Source organism: Pongo pygmaeus, chromosome 17, assembly GCF_028885625.2.
Source record: "Pongo pygmaeus isolate AG05252 chromosome 17, NHGRI_mPonPyg2-v2.0_pri, whole genome shotgun sequence".
NCBI classification, from domain to species: Eukaryota; Metazoa; Chordata; class Mammalia; order Primates; family Hominidae; genus Pongo; species Pongo pygmaeus.
Window position 1 is genome coordinate 65067501 of NC_072390.2, and position 26868 is coordinate 65094368.

The window sequence follows — 26868 nt, forward strand, 5'->3', positions numbered from 1 at the left end:
TGTGCTCTCACTATTGTTCCATCTGTGACTGAGCACCCTTTCTGCAGAAAGTAAAGATGGCCTTGCTGAGGGATCATCTCTCTCTGTGCTGACTTTTCTGAGGGATCATCTCTCTCTGTGCTGACTTTTCCTCGTGGCACTGATTGTCTATTTCTAACATCACTGATGAATATAAAAATCTTTTCAGCATATAAATTTTCTACGCAGTTTCTAAAAGCTCCATCTAATATTGGCTTAACAATTTTCTACTGCTATTATAATTCCTGGAGTGAAGAATTAATGAATGGGACCAGGATGAGCTTCCTCTTGCAAAGACCACTAGTGCGAAATCCATTGGTACCCTAACAAGAAATGTGTTTATTGCCTCTCTGGTCCATTGGGCTGGACATGGAAATGGCAGAAATATGGAGGTGGAAATTCACCCTCTCAACAAACATCCTTCTGTGACCAAACACTGCCTGAAGCTGAGGGAACATAGTGGCATACTGTAGTATAATAATAAGAGACATAATGTGGCTATAAGATTAATGGTAGCCATAAAGTTAACTTAAGCATCTCGCAGGGCTGACACTATGTATCACTTAGCAGTATGATGCAGCCTAGGCCAGGGATTTCCAAGAGACAAAGGTCATCTCAGCACAGATGTAACTTTCAGAAACCTTAAAACAAAGCTTACCCTTACAAGAATAGCTTAAACTCCCTTTATGAAAGAAACACCTAGTAACCGATGTGGACTGAATGTAAGTATTAAAAAGGGGAAAGATTCTCCAAACTTTGAGTATGGTCTCCAAATAAAGACCCTCCTGGCCAGTTGGTCATCTGAGATGTGAGCAAGCCACAGTGCCCTGGAAAGAGGATTTATTTTAAATGGGAGAACACAGAGGGCCGCTCAAGGCATGAGTCAATTGAGCTGGCATTGAAGGATATCTAGATTTCTCACGATCAAGAGCATCATAGGCAGAGACAACTACATAAACAAAGGTATGGCATTGGGGGAACCAGCCCCCAATATTTCAACGTAAGTCCTTTCTATTTTCCCTAAGTGTCTGCTGGTCTGAGAAATAAAGAGAAAGAGTACAAAGAGAGAAATTTTATAGCTGGGCCTCTGGGATGTCATCACATATTGGCAGGACCGTGATGACGACCTCAAGCCACAAAACCAGCAAGTTTTTTTTAGGGATTTTGAAAGGGGAGGGGGTGTACGAACAGGGAGTAGGTCATAAGGATCACATGCTTCAAAGGGCCATAAAGATCACAAGGTGAAGGCAAAATTAGAATTACTGATGAGGGTCTGTGTCCCACTGTGCACGCATTGTCTTGATAAACATCTTAATAGGAAACAGGATTCCAGAGCAGAGGACTGGTCTGACTAGATTTCACCAGGCTGGAATTTCCCAATCCTAGTAAGCCTGAGGGTACTGCAGGAGACCAGGGCATATTTCAGTCCTTATCTCAACCGCATAAGACAGATACTCCCAGAGCAGCTGTCTATAGACCTACCCCCAGGAATGCATTCCTTCCCCAGGGCTATTCCTTGCTGGGAAAAGAATTCAGCAATATTTCTCCTACTCGCTTTCTTCAAGAAGAAAAATATGGCTCTATTCTGCCCAACCCCGCAGGCAGTCAGACCTTATGGTTATCTTTCCTTGTTCCCTGAAAATCGCTGTTATTCTGTTCTTTTTCAGGGTGCACTGATTTCATATTGTTCAAACACACGTTTTACAAACAATTTGTACAGTTAACACAATCATCACAGGGTCCTGAGGTGACATACATCCTCAGCTTACGAAGATGACAGGATTAAGAGATTAAAGTAAGACAGGCATAAGAAATTATAAAAGTATTAATTTTGGGAACTAATAAATGTCCATGAAATCTTCACAATTTATGTTCAGAGATTGCAGTAAAGACAGGCATAAGAAATTATAAAAGTATTAATTTTGGGAAGTGATAAATGTCCATGAAATCTTCACAATTTATGTTCTTCTGCCGTGGCTTCAGCCGGTCCCTCCATTCGGGGTCCCTGACTTCCCGAAACTGTATGGAGATAACTTTCGAAAGAAAAGAGGGACAGATACAAAGGACAAGGGGGAGCTGTATGTCTGTGCCGCACCTTCTCACTCTTCATTCTAATCACCAAGACATACAGTATTCAAATGATGTACTGTTCCTTTAACCTTGAGAACTTCTCCCCTGTGACTGATTGGAATCTGCTGATATATAAAACTCTTCATATATATCCAATTAGATAAGATTTGCAAAAACAGGCCTCCTGCCTTCATCCTTTTTGCATCCCTCACGGTGTTTTACGTAAGTATTTTGGTTGTTACTTAAATTGAATTAAGGGCAAGCTATAATATAACTGTAATTCAGTTTCTTACACTTTTCTTGAACTTGAAGTTTTCTTGTACACATGACCTCATCCACAAGCTGTCTCCTTGCCTCCTTTTCAAGTCTCAGCTCCTTGTCCTTCTCAGCCAATTTCTTTGCCTTGTCTTCCTCTAATATTCTGTCAAATTCTTTCTCCTGAGCTTTTTCTTCCTCACGTCTCTGTGCCAAATATTTATGGTATATCTTCTGTTCTCTTATCATATCTTCCTATGTAACATAAAAATTCATATTGTTAAAATTTTTTGGTGTGATACGATAGTAAGGATACATTTAAAAACAATCTTTAAAAGCTCCAATCCCAATCTTTTAGAACCATGTACTGAAACGTTTACAGATGTATGTCTGGAGTTTATTCTTTATTCCAAAATACTCAAGAGTAGCGGGGGAAATGGGTAGGGATATAGAAGAGACAAGAATGGCCATTAGTTGATGGTTGTTAAAGTGAGGTGATGGACACATGGGTACTCATTGTGCAATTCTTTGTATTTGTTTGAAATGTTTGATAATACATGTTTGAATAAGTTAATTCAAACACTCTCCCAAAGTGTTTCTCAAAGTAGTTGCCAAATAGTTTTCAATGATACAGCTTTATTTTCATTTACTTTAATTTAGGTATATGAAATCTTAATCTGATGAACAAAATAAGTTATTTCTACTATTATAGCACTGTCTCTCTGGCTGGTAGTCATTTTGTGCTTTATTACATTAATTCTCAATCTTAGCTACACTTTGGGGTCACCTGGGGAGCTTTACAAAGTATTGACATCTGGCCGGGTGCAGTGGCTCAAGCCTGTAATCCTAGCACTTTGGGAGGCTGAGGCGGGTGGATCACGAGGTCAGGAGATCGAGACCATCCTGGCTAACATGGTGAAACCCCATCTCTACTAAAAATACAAAAAAATTAGCTGGACGTGGTGGTGGGCGCCTGTAGTCCCAACTACTCGGGAGGCTGAGGCAGGAGAATGGCATGAACCCAGGAGGCAGAGCTTGCAGTGAGCCAAGATCGTGCCACTGCACTCCAGCCTCGGCAACAGAGCAAGACTCCGTTTCAAAAAAAAAAAAAACAATCGAGGGCTGAGTCCCACCCCCAGAAATTCCTATTTAATGGATACCTTTTACGTTCCCCCAGGTGATAGTAATATGCAGCTAAAGTTGAGACCTGCTGTTTATTTAGTGCAGGCATTTTTAGTTGGCTACTGCCATGTTGCAGTAATTATCCAATAGCAATGAGTTCATCCAATACCAAGGTTGTAGATATTATTAAACACCTGATATGGTTTGGCTCTGTGTCCCCATCCAAATCACATCTTGAATTGTAATCCCCACGTGTGAGGGTAGGGACCTGGTGGGAGGTGATTGGGTCATGGGGGTAGTTTCCCCGATGCTGTTCTCGTGATAGTGAGTTCCCATGAGATGTGATGGTTAAAAGTGTGGCTTTCTTCATTCCCTCCCACCTGTCGCCAAGTAAGATGTGCCTTGCTTCCCCTTCCACTGTGATTTTAAGTTTCCTGAGCCTTCCCCAGCCATGTGAAACTGTGAGTCAATTACACCTTCTTTTTTAAATAAGTTACCCAATATCAGGTATTTCTTTATAGCAGTGTGAAAACAGACAAATACCATTTCCCACTAAAAAGAACCAACAATCCTTGGGAAAATAATCAATTATAAGACTGGAGCAGAAACTGAACAGGATGAACCTGGGACATCTTATTGTGTCAGAATCAAGAAAACTATCAAAGACTATTGGTGGACAGTATCAAAAGAGCATGACAGCCCACTTGAAGGGACTCTCATGATCTAGAATCAGGCAATCTGAGCACCAAAAAGAAGAGTGAACTAATAATCCACTAAAAAACTATTGAAAGTTGGCCAGGCACGGTGGCTCATGCCTGTAATCCCAGCACTTTCGGAGGCTGAGGTGGGCAGATCAGTTGAGGTCAGGAGTTGGAAACCAGCCTGGCCAACATGGTGAAACCCCGTCTCTACTAAAAATACAAAAAAATTAGCTGGGTGTGGTGGCACAAGCCTGTAGTCCCAGCTACTTAGGAGGCTGAGGCAGGAAGATCACTTGAACCTGGGAGGCGGAGGTTGCAGTGAGCCAAGAATATGCCACTGCACTCGAGCCTGGGTGACAGAACGAGACTCTATCTCAAAAAAAAAAAAAAAAACTATTAAAACTAATAAACGAGTTTAGCAATGTTGCAGGATACAAGACCAATATACAAAACTCCTTGTATTCCTATTTGACAGCATCAATCTAAAATGAAATTAAAAATTTTATTTCCAAATAGAAATGTTATACTTAAGAATAAATTTAACAAAGTAAGTGTTAAAATGTATACTCTGAAAACTAAGAAACATTACTGAAAGAAATTAAAGAAGACCTAAATAAATGGAAAGACAGCCTAAGTTCATGAATCAGAAAACAATACTGTGAAAATGGCAGCACTTCCCAAATTGACCTACAGGTTCAACACAATCTTTACCAAAATCTCAAATGGCTTCTTTGCAGGAATTGACAAGCTGATGCATGTAACTTCCAGATACATGGACATGCAAGGGAGCCAGAATAGCCAAAACAATTTGAAAAAGAACAAAGTTTGAGGATTTACAAAATTTTTTTTTTTTTTTTTTTTTCTGAGATGAAGTTTCACTCTGGTTGTCCAGGTTGAAGTGCAATGGTGGAGTTTCACTCTTGTTGCTCGGGCTGGAGTGCAATGACGTGATCTCAGCTCACTGCAACCTCCGCCTCCCGGTTCAAGCAATTCTCCTGCCTCAGCCTCCCAAGTAGTTGGGATTACAGGCATGGGCCACCATGCCTGGCTAATTTTTGTATTTTTGGTAGAGACGGGGTTTCACCATGTTGGTCAGCCTGGTCTCAAACTCCTGACCTCAGGTGATCCTCCCACCTCAGACTCCCAAAGTGCTGGGATTACAGGCGTGAGCCACTGCACCCGGCCAGGATTTACATTTTCTGATTTCAAACTTACTACAAAGCTACAGTAATCAAGACATGTAGATTTGTTATACTGGACTAAGGATAGATATATAGATTGAGGACACTCAGGTATAGAACTGAGTGTCCAGAAATAAACCTTCACTTTACTGTAATTGATTTTTGACATGGGTGATAAGACAATTCAATAGGGGAACAATTAGATAATTATTTCAACAAATGATGCTGGAATAACTGGATATCCACATGCGGAATAATGAATTAGGATCCTTATCTCATGCCATATACAAAACTTAAAATGGATCAAAAGCCTAAATGTAAAAGCTAAAATTGTAACACTCTAACAAGAAAACAGAGGAGTACATCTTTGTGATCCTAGAGTAGGTAACCATTTTTTAGATAGGACCCCCAAAGCATAAGCAACAAAAGAAAATATAGCTAAATTGAACTATGTCAAAATTTAAGACTTTTGTGATTCAAAGGACATCATCAAAAAAGTAAAAAGACAACCTACAGAATGAAAGAAAATAATTGCAAGTCATTTATCTGGTAAGAGACTTGAATTTAGAAAATATAAAGAACTCTTGGCCGGGCGTGGTGGCTCACACCTGTAATCCCAGCACTTTGGGAGGCTGAGGTGGGTGGATCGCCTAAGGTCAGGAGTTCAAGACCAGCCTAGCCAACATGGTGAAACCCCATCTCTACTAAAAATACAAAAAAATTAGCCAGGCGTGGTGGCAGGCACCTGTAATCCCAGCGACTCGGAAGGCTGAGGCAGGAGAATCACTTGAACCTGGGAGGTGGAGGTTGCAGTGAGATGAGATTGCACCATTGCACTGCAGCCTGGGCAACAAGAGCGAGATTAGAAAAAAAAAAAAAAAAAAGAACTCTTACAACTCAATAATAAAAGGACCAATAACCCAACTAAAATATGGGCAAAGGACTTGAATAGACTTCTCTAAGAATAGAGAATAGCCTTCAAATAGATTTCTCCAAGGAAGATCTACAAATGACCATAAGCACAGGAAAAGAGGCTCAATATCATTAGTCACTAGGGAAATACAAATAAAAACCATAATGAGATACCAATTCAGATGCATTAGGATGGGTAAAATAAAAAAGACAGACAATAACAAGTGTTGGTGAGCATGTGGATAAATCAAAACCCTCATACACTGTTGGTGGGAATGTAAAATGGTTCAGCCACTTTGGAAAACAGTTTGGCAGTCCTCAAAACTTCAACACAGAGTTACTGTATGGCCCAGTAGTACTACTTCTAGATACATGCCCTAAAGAAAAATAAAAACATATGTCCACACAAAAATGTGTACATGAATGTTCATAGTAGCATTATTCATGATAGCCAAAAAGTGGAAATAACCCAAATGTCCATCAACTGACATAATGCATAAACAAAATGTGGCATATCCATACAATGGAATATCATTCAGCCACATAAACAAATAAAATAGTGATTCATGCTACAATGTGGATAAATCTTGAAAACATTATGCTAAGTGAAAGAAGACAGTCAACAGGTCACATAACATGTGATTCCATTCATATCAAAGTCCAGAATGGGGAAATCTATAGAGACACAAAGTTGATAAGTGGCTGCTTAGGACTGGAAGCGGGAGGTGGGGAAGAAGGGATAACAGGATAGTGAAAATGTTCTAAAATAGAATGTGATGATGGCTGCACATATCTGTGAAAACAGTAAAATCCACTGAATTGTATGGTTTAAACTGGGGAACTGGATATTATATGAATTCTCTCTTGAAGCTGTTAAAAAAATAAATAAAATGATTTAAATGTGAACAAAAAACTCAACAGGAAAAAGAAATCAAATAAGCAAGTCAATTAGATAATGGGCAAAAACCAGAAGTTGGAGGCTGCAGTGAGCTATGATCATGCCACTGTACATGCCTAAGTGACAGAGTGAGATACTGGCTCAACAAAAATTAAAAAAAAAAAAAACAGAAAATGGGCAAAAGACATGAAGAGACATTTCATTGAAGAAGACATACAGACGGAAAACAGGCTCATAAAAAGTTGTTCAAAATCATTAGCCATTAGGGAAATGTAAATTAAACCACAATGAGATGTTACTACACATCTATCAGAATGGTTAAAAGTGAACAATAGTGATAGCACCAAATGCTGGTGAGGATATGGAGAAACTGGATTGCTCATGTATTGCTGGTGGGAATCTAAGATGGTATGGCTACTCTGAAAAACAGTTTAGCAGTTTCTTTAAAAAACTAAACATGCAATTACTATATGACATAGCAATTGCTCTTCTAAGCATTTATCTCATAGAAATGATGATTTGTGCCAGGTGTGGTGGCTCATGCCTGTAATCCAAGCACTTTGGGAGGCTGAGGTGGGCGGGTCACTTGAGGTTGGGAGTTTGAGACCAGCCTGGCCAACATGATGATATCCCATCTCTACTAAAAATAGAAAAAATTAGCTGGGCATGGTGGCACACACCTGTAATCCTAGCTACTCAGGAGGCTGTGGCAGGAGAATCACTTGAACCCGGGAAGTGGAGGTTACAGTGAGCCGAGACCATGCCACTGGCACTCCAGCCTGGGTGACAGAGCAAGACTCCACCTTAAAAAAATGTGAGAATGTGTTCACAGAAAAACCTGTACTCAAATGATTATAGCAGCTTTACTCATAATAGCCATAGCCTAGAAACAACTCAAATGTCTTTTGACAGGTGAATGGCTAAACAAACTGTGGTAAATCTATACCATGAATACTACTCAAGAATAAATTGGGAGGCCGAGGCAGGTTTATTACCTGAGGTCAGGAGTTTGAGACCAGCCTGGCCAACATGGCGAAACCCCATCTCTACTAAAAACAAAAATTAGCCAGACGCAGTGACACCCGCCTGTAATCCCAGCTACTTGGGAGGCTGAGACAGGAAAAGCACTTGAACCCATGAGGCGGAGGTTGCAGTGAGCTGAGATCACGCCACTGCACTCCAGCCTGGGCAACAAAAGCAAAATTCTATCTCAAAAAAAAAAAAGAATAAAAAGAAGTCTGGGCGCAGTGGCTCATGCCTGTAAACACAACACTTTGGGAGGCCAAGGCAGGAGGATCACTTGAGCCCAGGAGTTCAAGACCAGCCTGGGCAGCATAGTGAGACCCCATCTCTACGAAAAATAAGAAAACTAGCTGGGCATGGTGGCTTGTGCCTGTAATCCCACCTACTCAGGAGGTTGAGGTTGAAGTATCAGTTGAGCCTGGGAAATTGAGGCTGCAGGGAGCTGAGACCACACCACTGCACTCCAGCCTGAGTGACAGGGCAAGACTGTCTCAAAAAAATAAATAAATAAATAAATAAAAAATAAAATAAAAAGATACAACTATTGATTGATAGATCCAAAAAGTTGGACAAATCTCCTGAGGGTTATGCTAAGTGAAAAAGGCTATCTGAAAAGATTACATACTATATGATTCTACTAATATAACATTCCCAAAATAATAAAATTATAGAAATGAAGAACAGGGTTAAGAAGGGGGTGGGGCAAGAGGGAAGTAGGTGTGGCTATAAAAGGGCAATATGAGAGATCCTGGTGGTGATGAGATGTTCAGTATCTTGATTATATCAATGTCAACATCCTGACTGGCATGGTACTATAGTTTTGCAAGATATTACCATTGAGGGAACCAGAATAAAGGGTACAAGGAATCTCTCTGTATTATTTCTTAAAACTGTATGTGAATCTATAATCATATCAAAATGAAAAGTTTATCCAGGCACAGTGGTTCACACCTGTAATCCCAGCACTTCAGGAGGCCAAGGTGGGAGGATCACTTGAGCCCACTCCAGACCAGGCTGGGCAACTTGGCAAAACCCTGTCTCTACAAAAAATACATAAATTAGCCAGGCTAGGTGGCGGGTGTCTGTAGTCCCAGTTACTCGGGAGGCTGAGGTGGGAGGATTGCTTGAGCCCAGAAGGGCGAGGCCACAGTGAGCCATGATTATGCCACTGCGCTCCAGCCTGGGTTACAGAGTGAGACTCTTGTCTCAAAAAAAAAAAAGAGAGAAGTTTAATTAAAAAACAAAGCACATGCACATTAAGAACCAGGTAAAAACAAGAAAAAGCACCTGTGGGAGAAACAAAACACTCTTAAAAGTTCAATCCAAATTCCAAACGTATAGGTAGCTAACTCAGTACTGAATGCCTTTCCCTTCTCTTTTTGCCTGACAAAACTTGACATATCCTTTAAGGTCCAACTCAAATGTCACTTTCTGAGTAATGTCTTCCTCAAATTCCAGGAGTTCTCAAACTTTAGTTAGCATCAGAATCACCTGGGGGAGTGTGCTGAAACACAGATTTCCTGCCCCTGTCATGATTTTGACTGGGAGATCCTGATTCTGGAGCCTGTGAATTTCTGTTTCTAACATTTTCCCAGATGGTGCTGATGCTGTTGGCTCGTGGACCACACTCAGAGTAGCACTGCTATATATTTGTAGCCATCTTCCACAAGACTGAGAACTCAGTAAGGAATCCCTTCCAGCAGGTAGCAGGCACCAAAAAAATGTCTTACTCTTTTTTGTTTCTTTTTATCTGCCTCTTCCTGTAAGTCTTGAAGGGCCCTTTGCACGAGCTTCATGTTCAAGTCCTGTTCATCTCTGTATTCCTGCTGAATATGTTCTATCCTCTCTTGTAGGGCTTTTTGCAAAATGGTCCTAGTTTCCTGTTTTGCCTTCTGTTTCTTTAGCATATCCTGTTCATTCTCATGTTTAATCTGTGCGTTGTTACTTTCCTAAGGTAGAATCATAATAAAGATAATGCATCAGTACAGTTGGACAAGACAAGTTAGTGCATTTGACTTCGGAGATGGAAATAAAGGATTTCTGGAAATACACACACACCTGGATTTAGAGAGGCTGTAAGAAAGAAAACCTGCCTTTTCCTAGTTGAGTCAGCAATAAAACTGTGAAAATTGCCTGGGCATGTGTGATTATAATGTAATAAATAGTTGTAGAGTTGAAAACAGAAAAGTATAAAGAGAAACCACTTTTAATCCCAGTACCCATCGTCCACCGCCATTCTCCACCTGTGGGTGTGTTGGCCTTCCACACTTGACCCTTCTATGAACTCTGCACCATACATGTGGATACATTATTAAACAGCACTAAGAGTCCAAAAATGGAAATGTGCCTATGAACTAGCCCAGGCCATCAGAAAAACTGTACAGTAACAGGCCTGCAAACTGTACCACACCCATGGCGTTGATCACCCTCTAACAAGCATTTTAAAGGCCCACCACAAGGCGCGCCTCCTCTTCCTTCAACAGCTGTGTCGCCTGCCTTTGTGCCTTGATGCTGGTGATCTGGGCATTCAGCCCCAGGCGTGTGTTCTCCATCAGCTCTTTCTGTCTCCTCGCCTCTTGGGCTTCTCGCTTTTCCTTGGCTAATCGGTCTTCCTCCCAGAGCTTGGAGAACATCTGCTCTTCCACCAGCTTTTGCCTCCTCAGCTCCTCATTAAATGCAATCTGTGCTTTCCGCTCCTCACACACCTTCTTCTGATGGATACAAAACAATTCAACACGGAGCTCCTCACAGCGTTCCCTGAAAGGAAAATTTTAAAAAGACAAAACCCAGCCTTTCATGAGGCACTGCTCTATTGAGGCATACATCTGTACAATCACACAATGAAGCAAGAAAAATCAGAGACCTGGATGCAGGCCATCGGAGCACAGGAAACAAGAGGGAGCAGCAGGGAGGGCAAGCACCACGATGGCACAGCCTGACTATGGAAACTGGAGTGAAGCAAAGGCAGCCCTGACTCCATTTCCTGTGTGACCTCGGATCAAAAACTCAACCTGTTAACCCCAATGACTGACCTATTCACTTGACTTTGAGAACCCCTAATTTAGGGTTGCTTACTTTTTTTTTTTTTTTTTTTTTGAGACAGAGCCTCGCTCTGTTGCCCAGGCTGGAGTGCGGTGGCACCATCTCAGCTCACTGTAAGCTCTGCCTCTCGGATTCATGCCATTCTCCTGCCTCAGCCTTCCGAGTAGCTGGGACTACAGGTGCCCACCACCATGCCCGGCTAATTTTTTTATATTTTTAGTAGAGACGGGGTTTCACCGTGTTAGCCAGGATGGTCTCGATCTCCTGACCTTGTGATCCGCCCACCTCAGCCTCCCAAAGTGCTGGGATTAGAGGCGTGAGCCACCGTGCCCAGCTGCTCACTTTTTTTTTTAAGAGACAAGGTCTCATTCTGTCACCCAGGCTGGAATGCAGTGGCGTAATCATGGCTCACTGCATCCTTGAACTCCTGGCCTCAAGTGATCCTCCCACCTTAGCCTCCCAAGTAGCTGAAACTATAAGCACATGTCACCATGTCTGGCTAATTAAAAAATTTTTATTTTTGTAGAGGCAGGGTCTTGCTATGTTGCCAGGGCTGATCTCAAACTCCTAGCCTGAAGTGATCCTCCTGCCTCAGCCTTCCAAAGTGCTGGGATTACAGGCATGAGCCACCACACCAGGCTGAGATGCTCACTATAGCTAGATAGGATATCTGGCCAGGCATGGTGACTCATATCTGTAATCCCAACACTTTGGGAGGCCAAGGCAGGAGGATTGCTGGAGACCAGGACTAGCCTGGGCAACACAGTGAGACCTTGTCTCTACAAAAAATTTTTTAAAAATTAGCTAGGCATGCTGGCACACGCCTGTAGTCCTAGCTACTTGGGAGATTGAGGCAAGAAGACCACTTGAACTCAGGAGTTTGAGGCTGCAGTGAGCTAGGACCATACCAATGCATTCTAGCCTGCACTCTAGGTCAGTAAGACCCTGTTTCTAAAAAAATAAATTAAATGATAGACAGAATATCTATTTATTCTAATGACAACAATCATTGATAAGAGGAAAACCTTATGTTTGTGAGTGCTTTATAGTTTACAGGTAGCAGGTATCATCCCCATCTTAGAGTTAAAGCAACAGAGACTCAGGGAGCCTAAGTGTCTTCCCAAGTCACACAGCCAGTAGTAGGAATATTATTGGCAAAAGTTATTAAGTGCTTATTATCTGCCAGACACTATTCTAAGCACTTTAACACATATGAACTCTTGTAATCTTCATAATAATCAATATGGCAATGAACATTACTGCAAATTTATTTTTATTATTTTTATTGTCCTTGGTTTACAGATGAGGAAATGGAAGCACAGAGCAGTTAAGCATCTTACCTAAGTTTGTCCATTTCATATGTGGTAGAACTGGGACTGAAGAGCTGGCAGTGTAGCCCTGGAGTTTGGATTCTTTGGTGTTTCGTTGTATCACCTCTGCCAGCAACTGACAGAGGCAAGACTACCTCTGACCCACAGGCATTCTGACCAAACATCCTAGGGTATTCGTTAATAAAAACACCCTAAAAAAACCCCTCGAAATGCCTACCTTAATCTGGGGTCTAATCATTAACTGTGTATAATTACAGGACATTTAAAAAGAAATTTCATAATGTACCAAAAGCACAATCCGTAAAAGAAATATTGACAAATTTGATTTCATTAATATTAAAAGCTTTTGCTCTGTAAAAGATCCTTTTAATAGGATAAATAAGACAAGACTGATGAATGTCTGGGGAAAGAAAAGAAAAAGCCATTTAAAAAATGAAAAAAAAAAAGATAAGCTATAGTCTAGGAAAAAAACCACGTATCGGACAAAGAAGTACTATCTAGAATACATAAAGAATCCTCAAAACTTAACAGCTAAAAAAAAAAAAAATGCAAAAACTTAACAGCTAAAACAAGTAAATTCTAAAAATCTAATTAGAAGTGGGCAAAAGATATAAAGAGACATTTCAACAAAGAAAATGTACAGATGGAAAATAAGCACGTGAAAAGTTGCTCAACATCACCAGCCATTAGGTAAATGCCAATTAAGCCCATGATGAGATATCACAGCACGCCTATTAGAACAGCTAAAAATAAAAACAAAACAAAACAAAACAAAACAATTACGCCACTACCAAAAGGACCAGGATGTGGAAAAACTGGATCTCTCGTATACTGCTGGTGGGACTATAAAATGGTACAGCTACTCTAGAAAATAGTTTAGTGTTTATTAAAAAAGAAAAAATTACATTTATGGCTGGGAGCGGTGGCTCACGCCTATAATCTCAGCACTTTGGGAGGCCAAGGTGGATGGATCACCTAAGGTTGGGAGTTCAAGACCAGCTTGACCAACATGAAGAAACCGCATCTCTACTAAAAATACAAAAAATTAGCCAGGCTTGGTGGCTCATGCCTGTAATCCAAGCTACCTGGGGAGACTGAGGTAGGAGAATCGCTCGAACCCAGGAGGCAGAGGCTGCAGTGAGCCGAGATCACGCCATTTCATTCCGGCCTGGGCAACGAGAGCGAAACTCTGTCTCAAACAAAACAAAACAAAACAAAACAAATTTGCATATGATCCAGCAATAGTATATGATAATTATCCTCAATAAACAAAAACATATGTTCACAAAAAAACCTGTACACAAACGTTCCTGTCAGATTTACTTATAATAGAGCAAAACTAGAAACAACCAAAATGTCCTTCAGTAAGTGAATGGTTTAACCAAACTGAGGTACATTCATGCAATGGAATACTACTCAGCAATAAAAAAGACAAACTAACAATACCTCCAACAACTTGGATGGACCTCAAAGGCATTATGTTGAGTGAAAAAGGCCAGTCTCTAAAGATCACATATTGTGTGATTCCATTTATATAACATTCTTAAAATGATGAAATTATGGGGATAGAGATTAGTTGTTGCCAGGGTTAGGAATGATAGGGGTGAGAGTAGTGGGCATGACTCTAGAAGAGTAACATGAAGGAGATTTTTGCAGTGATGGAATAGTTCTGTATCTTGATTGTAGGGTGGTTACACAGTCTACAGGTGATAAAATGGCACAGAACTATACACACACCTTGCATGACTGTCAATTTCCTTGTCTTAATATTGTATTACAATTATGTAAGATATAACCATTGAGGGAAACTAGGTGAAGGGTAAATGGGATCTCTGTACTATCTGTGCACTTTCTGTAAACATATAATTATTTAAAATTAAAAATTAAAAACAAAACAAAACCACTGGTAATTTTTTCTTGTCATTATTATCCATTTCATTTCATTATTATTGCTGAAAATAATTTTGCTGTATAGAAGATAGGGATCACTAAAAATGATCTACTTCAGGTATCAAATATTCTACGAATGCCACTGAATATATCAAAGAGAAATGAATGCATATGCCATCAAAGGACATGTCTATTCATCGTAGCTTTATTCATAAGAGTCCCAAACTGAAAATAACTGAAATGACTGTCACCAGGAGAAGAAATAAATTGTGGTGTATTTATACAATGGAATACAAAAAAAAAAAGCACAAGAAAAAGAGGAAAATTTTCATTCTGCTTTATATTAATATACATATTAAAGCCTCAACTATATTTTCAGTAATAGGGTCTAATAACGCATCCTTACTCAAAAGTATGTTTGCTGATCTATGTTGAGGAGTTGGCAGTGCTGCATTCAAAACACTAAAAACAATTTGTTTTCAAATTATATTACTATAGGATACATTTGTTTCTTTAAGATTTTTAACAATTCATCTAACTAGCAAAAACTCAGTTATACAAGTGAAATCTGTAAAATGTTGCTAAATCCATAAATTTTAAAAGCACAACCACTTATGAACCATTTTGTTTTCTTAATATATTAAGATAAATTTACTAGGAAGTAGAAAATATATGAATGGTCCATTGAGAGTCACTTGGCTATCATACCATTTTCCACCCACAGCATCTTTTCCCCCCAGCAACCAGTAGCAAAGATGTCCAAATCCCACTGAGGACAGGGTATGAGTGCATGCTTTACACAGGCTTGAAAATCCAAGTCTAATCCTCTTTTGGTCACCTGAAGCTTAAGACCTAGACAAATCCCTACCTGTAGAACTCAGTTATCCATCTACAAGCCAAGGAGGGTGGCAAGTCGCTTCTGGCCCTGTGCGTTACTACTCCGGGTTTCTTCACTGCCCTCCTTCAGCAGCTACCCAAGCCCTGAAACTTCCCATTACCTCTCCTTTTAGCAGTCTGAATTTACTTTCAGCAGCTGCATCTGCAACTTTTATCTACTACTCACTGCAATGGCTTACTTCTCCTTCTGGCCTCTAGTAGGAGGGTTGAGTGTTTAGGGCTGTCCATATTATTAATAGCGACTTCATGACAGAAAGAGCAGATGGAAGAAACTTTTCTCTGCACCATGTCTTGATCCCTCCACAGATGTCGTTTTGCTGCTTTTTCACATCTGTTGACCTTTGGATTTCTGGTCTACTCAAATTTTGAGTGCTATGAAAAATGAACTCTTGTATTCTTCTGTATTCCACCAGATTTAAACTCAGGTATTTTTGGATCATCCATTCCTGAATCTGGCTTAACATGATACACACCTTGCCCCACTCATACTAGATGACCTAACAACCTAAGTGACACTCACTCTCACAGAGCCCGGCATAAAGTAGGAGCCCAAAAATACTTACTGAATGAATGAATGCTAATGGCTATGTTTTAAACACTTCCAGGTAATATTTGGACTTTAAAATACCTTCTGAATATAAAAACCTTAGCCAGTTACTCTAAAATTAAAAGACAGATGAAATCGATGATTTAGGGCATTCCATGGGTCATTCATGTGATCATCACTGCACTGAGAGATGTATCTGAAAAAAGGGGCAAAATGCACCATCATACTATTATTCAACATAGCACTGGAAGTCCTAGCTAGAGCAATCAGACAAGAGAAAGATATAATGGGCATCCAAATTTCAAAGTAAGAAGTCAAATTATCCTTGTTTGCAGACGACACGATCTTATATTTGGAAAAATCTAGACTCCACAAGAAAAGTCTTAGAATGGCTAAACAAATTCAGTAAAGTTGCAGGATACAAAATCAACATACAAAAATCAATAGCATTTCTATATGCTTACAGTGAACAACGTGAAAAAGAAATTTAAACAGTAATCCCATTTACAATAGCTACAAACAAAATTACCTAGGAATTAACCAAAGAAGTGAAAGATCTCTACAATGAAAACCATAAAACACTGATGAAAGAAATTGAAGAGGACATCAAAAAATTGAAACATATTCCATGTTCTTGGACTGGAAGAATCAATATTATTAAAACATCTATACTACCCAAAGCAATCTACAGACAAAATGCAATCCCTATCAAAATACCAATAACATTCTTCACAGAAATAGAAAAAACAGTTGCTCATGCCTGTAATCCCAGAACTTTGGGAGGCCAAGGCAGGTGGATCACTTGAGACTAGGAGTTCGACACCAGCCTGGGCAACATAGGGAAACCCTATCTGTATTAAAAATACAAAAATTAGCTGAGGGTGGTGGTACACACCTGTGGTCCCAGCTACTTGGGAGGCTGAGGCAGAACTGCTTGAACCTAACCTGGGAGGCAGAGGTTGCAGTGAGCTGAGATCCTGTAACTGCATTCCAGCCTGGGCAACATACACTCCAGCCTGGACAACTGAGTGAGACCCTGTCTCAAAATAAAATGAAATAAAATAAAATAATAAAATAAGAAAAGAAAAGAAAAAACAATCCTAAAATTTGTATGGAACCACAAAAGATTCAGAATAGCCAAAGCTATTCTAAGCAAAAATAACAAATCTGGAGGAATCACATTACCTGACTTTGAATTATACTACAGAGCTATAGTACCTCAAACAGCATGGTACTGGCATAAAAAGAGACACATAAACCAATGAAAAAGAATAGAGAACCCAGAAACAAATCTACACACTTACAGTGAACTCATTTTTGACAAAGGAGCCAAGAACATGCACTGGGGAAAAGACAGTCTCTTCAATATATGATGCTGGGAAAACTGGATATCCATATGCAAAAGAATGAAAATAGACCCCATCTTTCATCATATACAAAAATCGAATCAAAATAGATTCAAAACTTAAATCTAAGACCTCAAACTATGAAACTACTACAAGAAAACATTGGGGAAAAATCTCTAGGACATTGGTCTGGGCAAAGATTTCTTGAGCAATACCCTATAAGCACGGGCAACCAAAGCAAAAATGGACAAATGGGATCATATCAAGTTAAAAAGCTTCTGCACAGCAAAAGATACAATCAACAAAGTGAAGAGACAACCCACAGAATGAGAGAAAATATTTGCAAACTATCCCTCTGAAAAGAGATTAATAACCAGAATATATGAGGAGCTCAAACAACTCTATAAGAAAAAAATCCAATAATCCAATCAAAAAATGGACAAAAGATTTCAACAGACATTTCTCAAAAGAAGACATACAAATGGCAAACAGGCATATGAAAATGTGCCCAACATCACGGATCATCAGAGAAATGCAGATCAAAACTACAGTGAGATATCATTTCACCCCAGTTAAAATCGCTTATATCCAAAAGGCAGGCAATAACAAATCCTGGTGAGGATGTGGAGAAAAGGGAACCCTTGTACACTGTTTGTGGGAATGTAATACAACCACTATGGAGAACAGTTTGGAGGTTCCTCAAAAAACTAAAAATAGAGCTACCATAAGATCCAGCAATCCCACTGCTGGGTATAGGCCCAAAAGAAAGGAAATCAGTATATTGAAGAGATAGCTAAACTCCTATGTTTGTTGTAGTGCTGTTTACAACAGCTAAGATTTAGAAGCAACCTAAGTGTCCATCAACAGATGAATGGATAAAGAAAATGAGGTACACATGCACAATGGAGTACTATTCAGCTCTAACAAAGAATGAAATCCAGTCATTTATGACACCATGGATGGAACTGGAGGTCATCACGTTAAGTGAAATAAGCCAGGCACAGAAAGACAAACATTGCATGTTCTCACTAATTTGGGGGATCTAAAAATCAAAACAATTGAACTCATGGAGACAGAGAAGGATGGTTACCAGAGGCTGGGAAGGATAGTGGGGGGGTTGGGAGTGGAGATGGGGACAGTTAATGGGTACCAAAAAAAAAAAAAAGAATGAATGAATAAGACCTACTATTTGATAGCACAACAGGATGACTATAGTCAATAATTAAAGGTGTGTGCCACCATGCCCAGCTAATTTTTGTATTTTTACTAGAGATGGGGTTTCACCATGTTGGCCAGACCAGTCTTGAACTCCTGACCTCAGGTAATCCACCTGCCTCAGCCTCCCAAAGTGCTGGGATTACAGACATGAGCCACCGCACCTGGCCAATTTTTTTATGTTTTGTAGAAATAAGGTCCCACTATGTTGCCCAGGCTTGTCTCAAACTCTTGGCCTCAAGTGATCAAAGTGCTGGGATTATAGGTGTGAGCCACTGTGCCCAGCCAAATAACAGCAAGTCTTAATGTTTACACTCTTAGAAGTATCAGAAGCACTGAAAATATAACGGAGGAATTACAACAACATTATAAATATATAATAGCTCTTGCTCTAAGAGCTGTAGCTCTAGGGAGGCTTTTTAGTATATTTTTGCTTTAGAGGTAAGGAATGTCTTGGTCTGTGAAATTAAAAGCATCTGCCAAGCTTCTGATTATATAACATTATAGATCATCTCAGAGGATCACTCTTGGGTACTCCCATATAAATCTTCCCTCTGTAAGTGCACAGTAGTGGGTAGTCTATCAGGGCACAGACTCAGAGTATCCTACGATGGAAAACCACAATGAAAAGGGATATGGAGGCAACCACAGGACCAGATTGAGTAGATTGAGTACAGTAAAGACCAGGGATCTGAAAACTGAGGGTCACCATGGGTCTGGGTCAGGAAGTGCCTTATAAGTCCAGGTGATCAGACCCCAATGATCAGAATACCAGGCAAGGAAACAGACAATAAAGAAGAGAGGAGAGAGGGCCGGGCATGGTGGTTCATGCCTGTAATCCTAATACTTTGGGTAGCTGAGGTGAGTGGATCACTTGAGTCCAAGAGTTCAAAACCACCCTGCGCAACATGACGAAAACCCCGTCTCTACAAAAAATACAAAAAAATTAGCTGGGCACAGTGGCGTGTGCCTATAGTCCCAGCTACTTGAGAGGCTGAGGTGGGAGGATCACTTTGGGCTCAGGAGGTGGAGGTTGTAGTCATGATCATGCCACTGCACTCCAGCCTGGGTGACAGAGCAAGACCCTGTCTCAAAAAATGACAGCCAAAAAACCCCCGAGGGAACCCAAGCGCACATGCAGCACAGGTAGAGACTACAGCAGCAGGAGGAGAGCCCAGCTTTACCAAAGATTCCTTGGCGTAGGGGCTTTTGAAGAACTTCCTGCCAACAGCAAGGGTGAGGTTAATACCTAAAGTTCAGTAACATAATCTCCTTTGTTACTTCCATTCTAATTGAGAAGCAAGCACAGAACATTAGAACATAGTTCTCAAGCACACACTGTATTATTCAATGATATGTAATATATTGCCAAGACTTAAAGTTACAACTACTCTGTATATCCTCTTAAGACTAATTTACTTTAAATTAGCATTCTTAAATCTATTTTAATGTACCAACTTTGGATTCTGTTTGTGTGTTTTCTGATTTCATTACCTGAATTGCTGGTCTAGCTTTTCAGCCACAAAATCCTGCCTCTCTTTTTCATTCTTCTCTTTTAGTAATTTAGTTTTCTCTCTCATCCTATCTTTTTTCTCCTCAATGGTTTCTTTCTTCAATTGCATTTCTGTAAAATACTCATTTTCTTCTAATGCTAAAAGCTCACGTAGCCTGAAACAAAAAGCCAAAAAAAAAAGAAAACTGTCATGCTACATGCATCATTTTATTAATTGTTGTTATATTCAATTTCGGAATTATAGGTCTAATTTGTAAGAAGAGAAAGATCATTGCAGTCCTCCATAAAATAAGACTTTTTTTTTTTTTTTTTTTTTTTGAGACAGGATCTCACTCTGTCACCCAGGCTGGAGTGCAGTGTGATCATGGCTCACTGCAGCCTTGACCTCCTGGGCTCAGGTGATCCTCCCACGTCAGCCTCCTGAACAGCTGGGACTACAGGCAGGTGCCCCTATGCTCAGCTATTTTTTTATTTTTTGTAGAGATGGGGTCTCACTATGTTGCCCAGGCTGGTCTCAAACTCCTGGGCTCAAACAATCCTCCCACCTCAGCCTCCCAAAGTGGTAGGATTATAGGCATGACCCACTAAGCCCAATCAACTGCACCATATTTTATTTGATCACATACAAATAAGATACGAAATATATATTTTTAACAAAAGAGTAAAATGAACAGGTTTCAATCAAAATAATGAAATATGAAACAATATATTGTTTTTCATCAAAATATAGGTTATCACAAGTAAAAATATTAAAAATATTAACCAGCAATAGCTATGGATTCAATATAAATATCTCAGCCATGATCCTTCCTAAATTTGATTTTTGACTGGTCAATCTCAAATTGTGGTTTTAGGAATATTTCATGGTTTGTGTCCCAGGTTTCTGAGCCTTACTTATTTCGTCTTTCTTCAATGTTAATGATAAACCCTTGCACGGCATCCTTGATTCTTGCTCGCACAAGGCTGTCCAAAAACTTGCAGTCATTGTGCTGGTCCCACTCAGCTTTCAAGCGATCCCGCTCACTTGACTTAATGGAAGCCAAAATAGCATTATGCTTCTGATGGCTGCGTCGGATTCTTTCTAGATGGTGCTCAGCCCCTTGGCCTTTAGGAGGCTTGGACCTCTGAAAACGAAAACCAACTATCACTTATAATAAGCCAAAGAATCAACTGCATATTTTCAATTAGTTATGCTCTCAATCAATACTCATACTAAATAAAATTGGGTATAAAAAACTAATACATCCTACTATAACTGAATACAGCTTATGCACTTAAAGAGTAACTTGTTTCATTCTCTGAGCCTATACCTAAGATGTCATCAAAACAGTCTCAAATATTTCTAATGTGCCATTTGAAAAATAGTTGATGAAAATTACAAAGTTAAAAATGTGAACAGGACTCTGTTGAGATTGTCTAGTCAAACCCAGAGACATTAAATGATTTGCTGAACTTGCTTCAAATAGGGCAGATAAAACAAGAATTAGAGGTCTTCTAATTCCTGACCTTGACATTGCCACCCATTATTCCACATTATTTCTCATGGTTGGACACCATAGTTATCACACCAAAATACTTTCAATGAAAAGGTGCTACTATGAAAATATATAGAAAAAATATATATATGTGTGTATATATATGTATATGTGTGTGTATATATATGTGCATATGTATATGGCTATATAATGAGTTGTGATAATGAAAGATCTTTTACTAAGAAGGAAGAAATGAAGTGAGGGAGGAAGAAAGGAGGGAAAAGAAAAAAAGCTGGTGGTAGAACTTTATTCCTGTTTCTATGGTACCCAGAAGTTTTAATGCAAAGAGTGTGTTCCTGACCTTTTAGGCTACTTTGAATTTCTATAAATGTATTGTTTTTACAGAAATGTCCACTAAAAAAGTTAGAAATGCATGTACCATTTGAATATATATAGATACACTTAATGAAATCACATAGCCTATATCTTTTTCCTTTCTGTATTCCTAGCATTGAACATAATGCCTACTACAGTGAGGTTCTCAACAGAAATGAATGAATGAATGAATGAGTGAATGAATGAAACAATGTTGCTGGGTGGGCTTGATGCAATTTCTGCACCTCCTGGAGCCACCACAAAATCCATAGTCTTGAGCTTTGTATTTTCAGGAACAGTTTTATCAAGTCATCCTTAGGTAAGTTGTGAGATACTGGGGTGCTGATTCATAGAAACAAAACTCTTAAGAGGCAGAGAGAGAGAGTCAATCTGATCATTTACATTTAGAATATCACCATCAGGATTACCAGAATACTAGGGTTAGGTGTTTGTAATGAAGTCTCCTGAGGAAAGAAAATCAACATTTGAAGACAGTTTAATTAAAAGATTCAGGGCTCAGGGTACACATATAGGTACCTAGATTTAGCTGAACAAGATAAGGCAAGCCTGGGGTGGTAAGGAGACAGAAGATTATGTTGGGGGTTATATCATGGAGAAGAGCTAATCCGTGTCAGAATTATTTGGAGCCTAGAGCCAGCTAATTAGATGACTGTTCTCCAATACTGATGGCATTTTATGAATATCGATCTGTGAAAATAAAGCAGAGGAGGATCACAGTGGCACCCTTGGCAGCATACACAGCAGGAATTAAGGCTCCCAGTGTGAGCTGAGAACAGGAACGAAACACCAAGGTAATCTAGAAACACTGGCTCCAGTTGTCAGGACAGGAAACAGGGCTGAGGTATATTTTGGCTGAAGAGGTGACAAATACCATGAGCAGTACCCAAGGGGTCAGGAAGCCTTTTAAGACTTGGGAATCATGTGAAGGACTCTGGTCTGGGAAGGACCCAATCTCTTGATAAGTTAGGGGTATGACCTGGAGTTCTCAAAAAAGGTGATGCCAATCCCAGCACAGTCGTGGCATTGTTCAAAATCTGTACTGTTCAATATAAATATAATGCAAAACAGATATGTAATTCTAAATTTTCAAGTGGCTGCATTTAAAAAAGTAAAAAGAAACAGGGGAAGTTAATTTTGATAGTATACTTTATTTAACCAATATATCCAAAATATTATCTTGTCAATATGTGACTCTAGGCACATTTCAAGTGCTCAAATGCTATGTGTGACCAGTGCCTACCTACTGGACATCTCTATTGGACAGCTCTAAACCATGCTAAAGTCAGGAAAACACAGGATATTTTACTAACTACTGTGGGCTTTCAAGGTCACTGAAGGCTTTTTGTTACTGTAGCATCTCCAATTATAATTATCAGGATTACAATTTACGGTTCGGTTGTCTTAAAGAACAATGCTTTACATCCTAGGTTTGATTCTGGCCTCTGTCCGTTACTAACTGAATTGAGCAAGTTACTTAATCTCTTTGAATCTTAGTTTTCTCACCTGTCAAATGAGCAAAATAAGTATCCTCCTAATGGATTCCTAGGAGACACTCATCAAATAGCTGCTCCTTTTGATGTCCCATTACTTCAGACATTAAAATTTTCATAGGTTTCTCCTGGGGAATTGTTTACGGTCCAAGTCTCATCTGTTGGTGGCTTTAATTCTTGCAACACAATTCTGCTACCTCTAGCATCTATCTTTCTTATCACACTCAGACACTGGAGGAGCAGATGCACCAACTCTAACCTCTTCCTTTTCCTCTTAATTCTTGTTAGGTGCAAAGTATTCAATAGGCCTGCTTCTCTGGTTTAGTGTTTTTGTTTGTTTTCTGTTCCTTATTGGTTCCCAACACAAGTAATAGCACCCAACAATGGCTCAGCCCCTGAGCCCTGTGTTTGGATACAGAACCCAAAGTAGATCTTCTGTCCTTCATGAAGTGTGTTTATAATTATTTCCTTGAACCCTACAAGCTACTAACGTGTCCCATCTGCTGCTTTCCAGCTCCAGATCTTACAGTACTTGGACCTAAAGAAGGAGAAGGTCTATAGGTTGACTGAAGTTTGCTATGTGCACTGTGGAGCATAATAAAACTGTATCACTGATCTTTCGTCCATAAACTGACATCACAGACAATATAGCACATCATTATTTACCGTGTTAACCTTTAGTGGTTTCATTATACATAAGTTTTTTTTGCAATTGGATTACAAGTTGAGCACCCCTAATTTGAAAATCTGAAATCTGAAATGCTCCAAAATCTGAAGCTTTTTGAGCAACCACATGATGACATAAGTGGAAAATTTCACACCTGACCTCATGTAAGGGGTCACAGTCAAAACACAAGCAAACAACACATATTTATTCAGCATCCCCAAGGGGAAAATAAAATTACCTTCGAGGTAATGAAATATAAATAAATTCTGTGTTTAGACTTGGGTCCCCTCCCCAAGATATTGCATTATGTATATGCAAGTATTCCAAAATCCAAAAAAATCTGAAATCCTAGACATCTTTGGTCCCAAGCATTTCAGATAAGAGATACTTGACCTGTATAAGCTCCTTGAAGGGAGGGCTCAGGCTTCAATAAAGAGTTAACCTTCCAGGATCATTGTATCCACCCCTGTATCTCCCACAATACTGCGCACACAGCAGGGGCTCAAGCAATAACTCTGCCTACATGGCAGTTTTCTGGCGGGTAGAAACTAGTTTGTAGAAACAAAAAAACTACATGTATGGACCAATAGTGTCTGAGGTTCTCAGCAGGAACCATCAAATTCTGCAGCAAGCACATTTTCCTGGCCTACTACCATTCCAGCCTTAGAGGCAGGCACCTGAGTTTTTCCCAGGTCTGAAGGGACACTTCTGTCCAGCAATGGTTACTGGTTGAGTTGGCACAGGAAAGGCGTTGGGTGCTATAACCACTCACAACCTAATTCCCCTTCCTCAGACGATTTTCCTAGGAGTGAAAGACCAGCTCCAAATCATAGGCCTGCCCTGCCCCCAGATCTGTCTCTGGGCCGGGTGCCCTTTCCATAACACACACTCGCCACTCCATGGGGGAAAGACATCCTTCCGGTGTCTTGGAGACTGAAAAACCCTAAGATCCCTAGTGGTGATTCTCCAAAAACAGAACCTAAATATTATAACTTTGGGTGCAGATGAAAAGCTGTAAGGATGAAAACAGAGGGAGATGAGTGGGTGAGAGGTGGGGTAGATAGGTGAGCGACCTTATCTTCCTTCTTTCAAAATTCAACCCACTGCATCAGGCGACACCCGTTCCCCTCGAGAAGGCCCCGGGTGGGGGCCGAAGTGGGATAGGCCAGGCCTGGAGTGCGCAGAGATGGAGAAAGCTGTAGGGTCTGGCAGACACATCCTGTGCTTACCACGATCACCACTTTGGGGGTGGGGCCCTTAACCTCCCGCTGTACGGTGCCAAACCGCTGGCTGTACATTTTCGAGTCCCCTTCGGGATGGGGGCGGCGTCCGCCGCGTTTCCCCCAATGGTGGCGACCTGCGGAACCCGCTTCCGCGACGCAGAAGTCTGGTTGCCATGGTGCGCCTCGCGGGATTAGGGGCCGGTAGAGGTGGGCGGGCCGGGCGGAAGTCGGTCTGGTCACCATGGGGGCCGCAGACGCCTGCACTCGCGACTTCCTCTTCCAGCTGAGAAGCTGAGCCTGCGCGGTCCTCACCCCGCCCCTCGGCCAAACCCCGCCGACCTTGCTCCCTTCCTCTACGGTTCATCAGAATGGCAGAAAAAACCTCTAGCCCAAGAAAACTCAAAGCTCTAATTACAATTCCAGTTGACTTTGCTATTTATATCCTGTAATGGTCTAAACGTATGAGAAAGGTTAGCGAACATTTTTTGGGAAGCTTAAATTGTGCACTACCTGTAGGTTAATCTTGATGACGGTAATAATCACAGGAAAACCTTATATTTGTGTAGTTCTTTACAATTTCCAAGATATTTTCACACACACAACCTTTGAACCTCACAAATTTTTTTTGAGACAAGGTCTCGCTCTGTTGCCCAGGCTGGAGTGCAGTGGCGTGATCATGGCTCCCTGCAGCCTCGTCCTCCTGGGCCTCAGCCTCCAGAGTATCTGGGACTACAAAGCCTGCGCCACCACGCCCTGCTAATTTAAAAACAAATTTTGAAGAGACAGGGGGTCCCGCTCTGTTGCTCAGGCTGGAACTCCTGCTCCTGGGTTCAAGCGATCCTCCCCCCTGCCCCTCCCGCCGGCCTCCCAAAGTGTTGGAATTACAGGGTGCGCTACCGCGCGTGGCCGCAAATATCTTACAGGGTTGATAGAATAGCAAGTATTACTATCCTTATTTTCCAGCTAAGGCAAAGTTCAGGGAGCCTATGTGCCTTGTCAAACCAAATAACCAGTAATAATAATAATTTTTTAAAACCTGTTAATAAAATCTTCCTATTTGCCATTGGCAGAAACCAGGGCTTAGACTCAGGATATCCTAGGATGGGGGCAGATCAAATGGACTAGTGGGGCAGTGGCACGACCTGGTGGAGCATAATTAAGAGTCTGAGGGTCACAGTGGACCAGGGTCAGGATGTGGATCAGAAGTCCAGTAACTGGTTTCTGAGAATCAGGATCCAGGCAGAATAGGAAACACAAATCAGGGAACCAGGACCGACCTGCAGCACAGGTGGTAACCACAGTTGCATTTCCAGTCAAGAGCAAGGTGGTAATACCTAAAAGCCAATTAAGAATGACACTGTGGTACTCCCATTCTAAAGTGGGGGTGAGCATAGAACACTTGAGCACATGCAACAAATCAGTACCTACGTCAAACTGACGTATAATAAGTACAACTAATGTGTATGCCCTCTTAAGGACGCAATTTACTGTAAATTAGCATTCTTTAATCATTTGTAAACCACCCACTTAGGATTTTGTATGTGGTACGTTTCTAAATACGAATTCCATTTCCTGAATTGCTGGTTCAGCTTTTCAGCCACGAAATAATGTCTTTCTTCTCTTTTAATCATCTTTTAATAATTCTGTCATTTTGTG

General features: G+C 40.5%; 1 protein-coding gene across 4 annotated transcripts in view; it reads right to left on the reverse strand.

Moving 5' to 3' along the window:
* CFAP53 (cilia and flagella associated protein 53) overlaps positions 1–25684 on the reverse strand; it is a 38923-nt gene extending 13239 nt beyond the window's left edge. Inside the window, exons 1-6 of one of the 4 annotated variants that reach the window (XR_010124177.1) lie at positions 25219–25674; positions 20856–21085; positions 19943–20116; positions 10634–10937; positions 9911–10129; positions 2382–2598 (exon numbers count right to left, since the gene is read on the reverse strand). Coding sequence is in view for 3 of the 4 variants with exons in the window: in XM_054460755.2 (XP_054316730.1) it covers positions 2382–2598; positions 9911–10129; positions 10634–10937; positions 19943–20116; positions 20856–21085; positions 25219–25455 (1381 nt within the window). In the remaining variant the exon portion in view is untranslated. Of the gene's footprint in view, positions 1–2381; positions 2599–9910; positions 10130–10633; positions 10938–19942; positions 20117–20855; positions 21086–25218 lie in introns of all 4 variants that reach the window. The other 3 variants (XM_054460755.2, XM_054460754.2, XM_054460756.2) reach the window with 3 other exon arrangements.
* Between the last annotated feature and the right edge of the window lie 1184 nt (positions 25685–26868).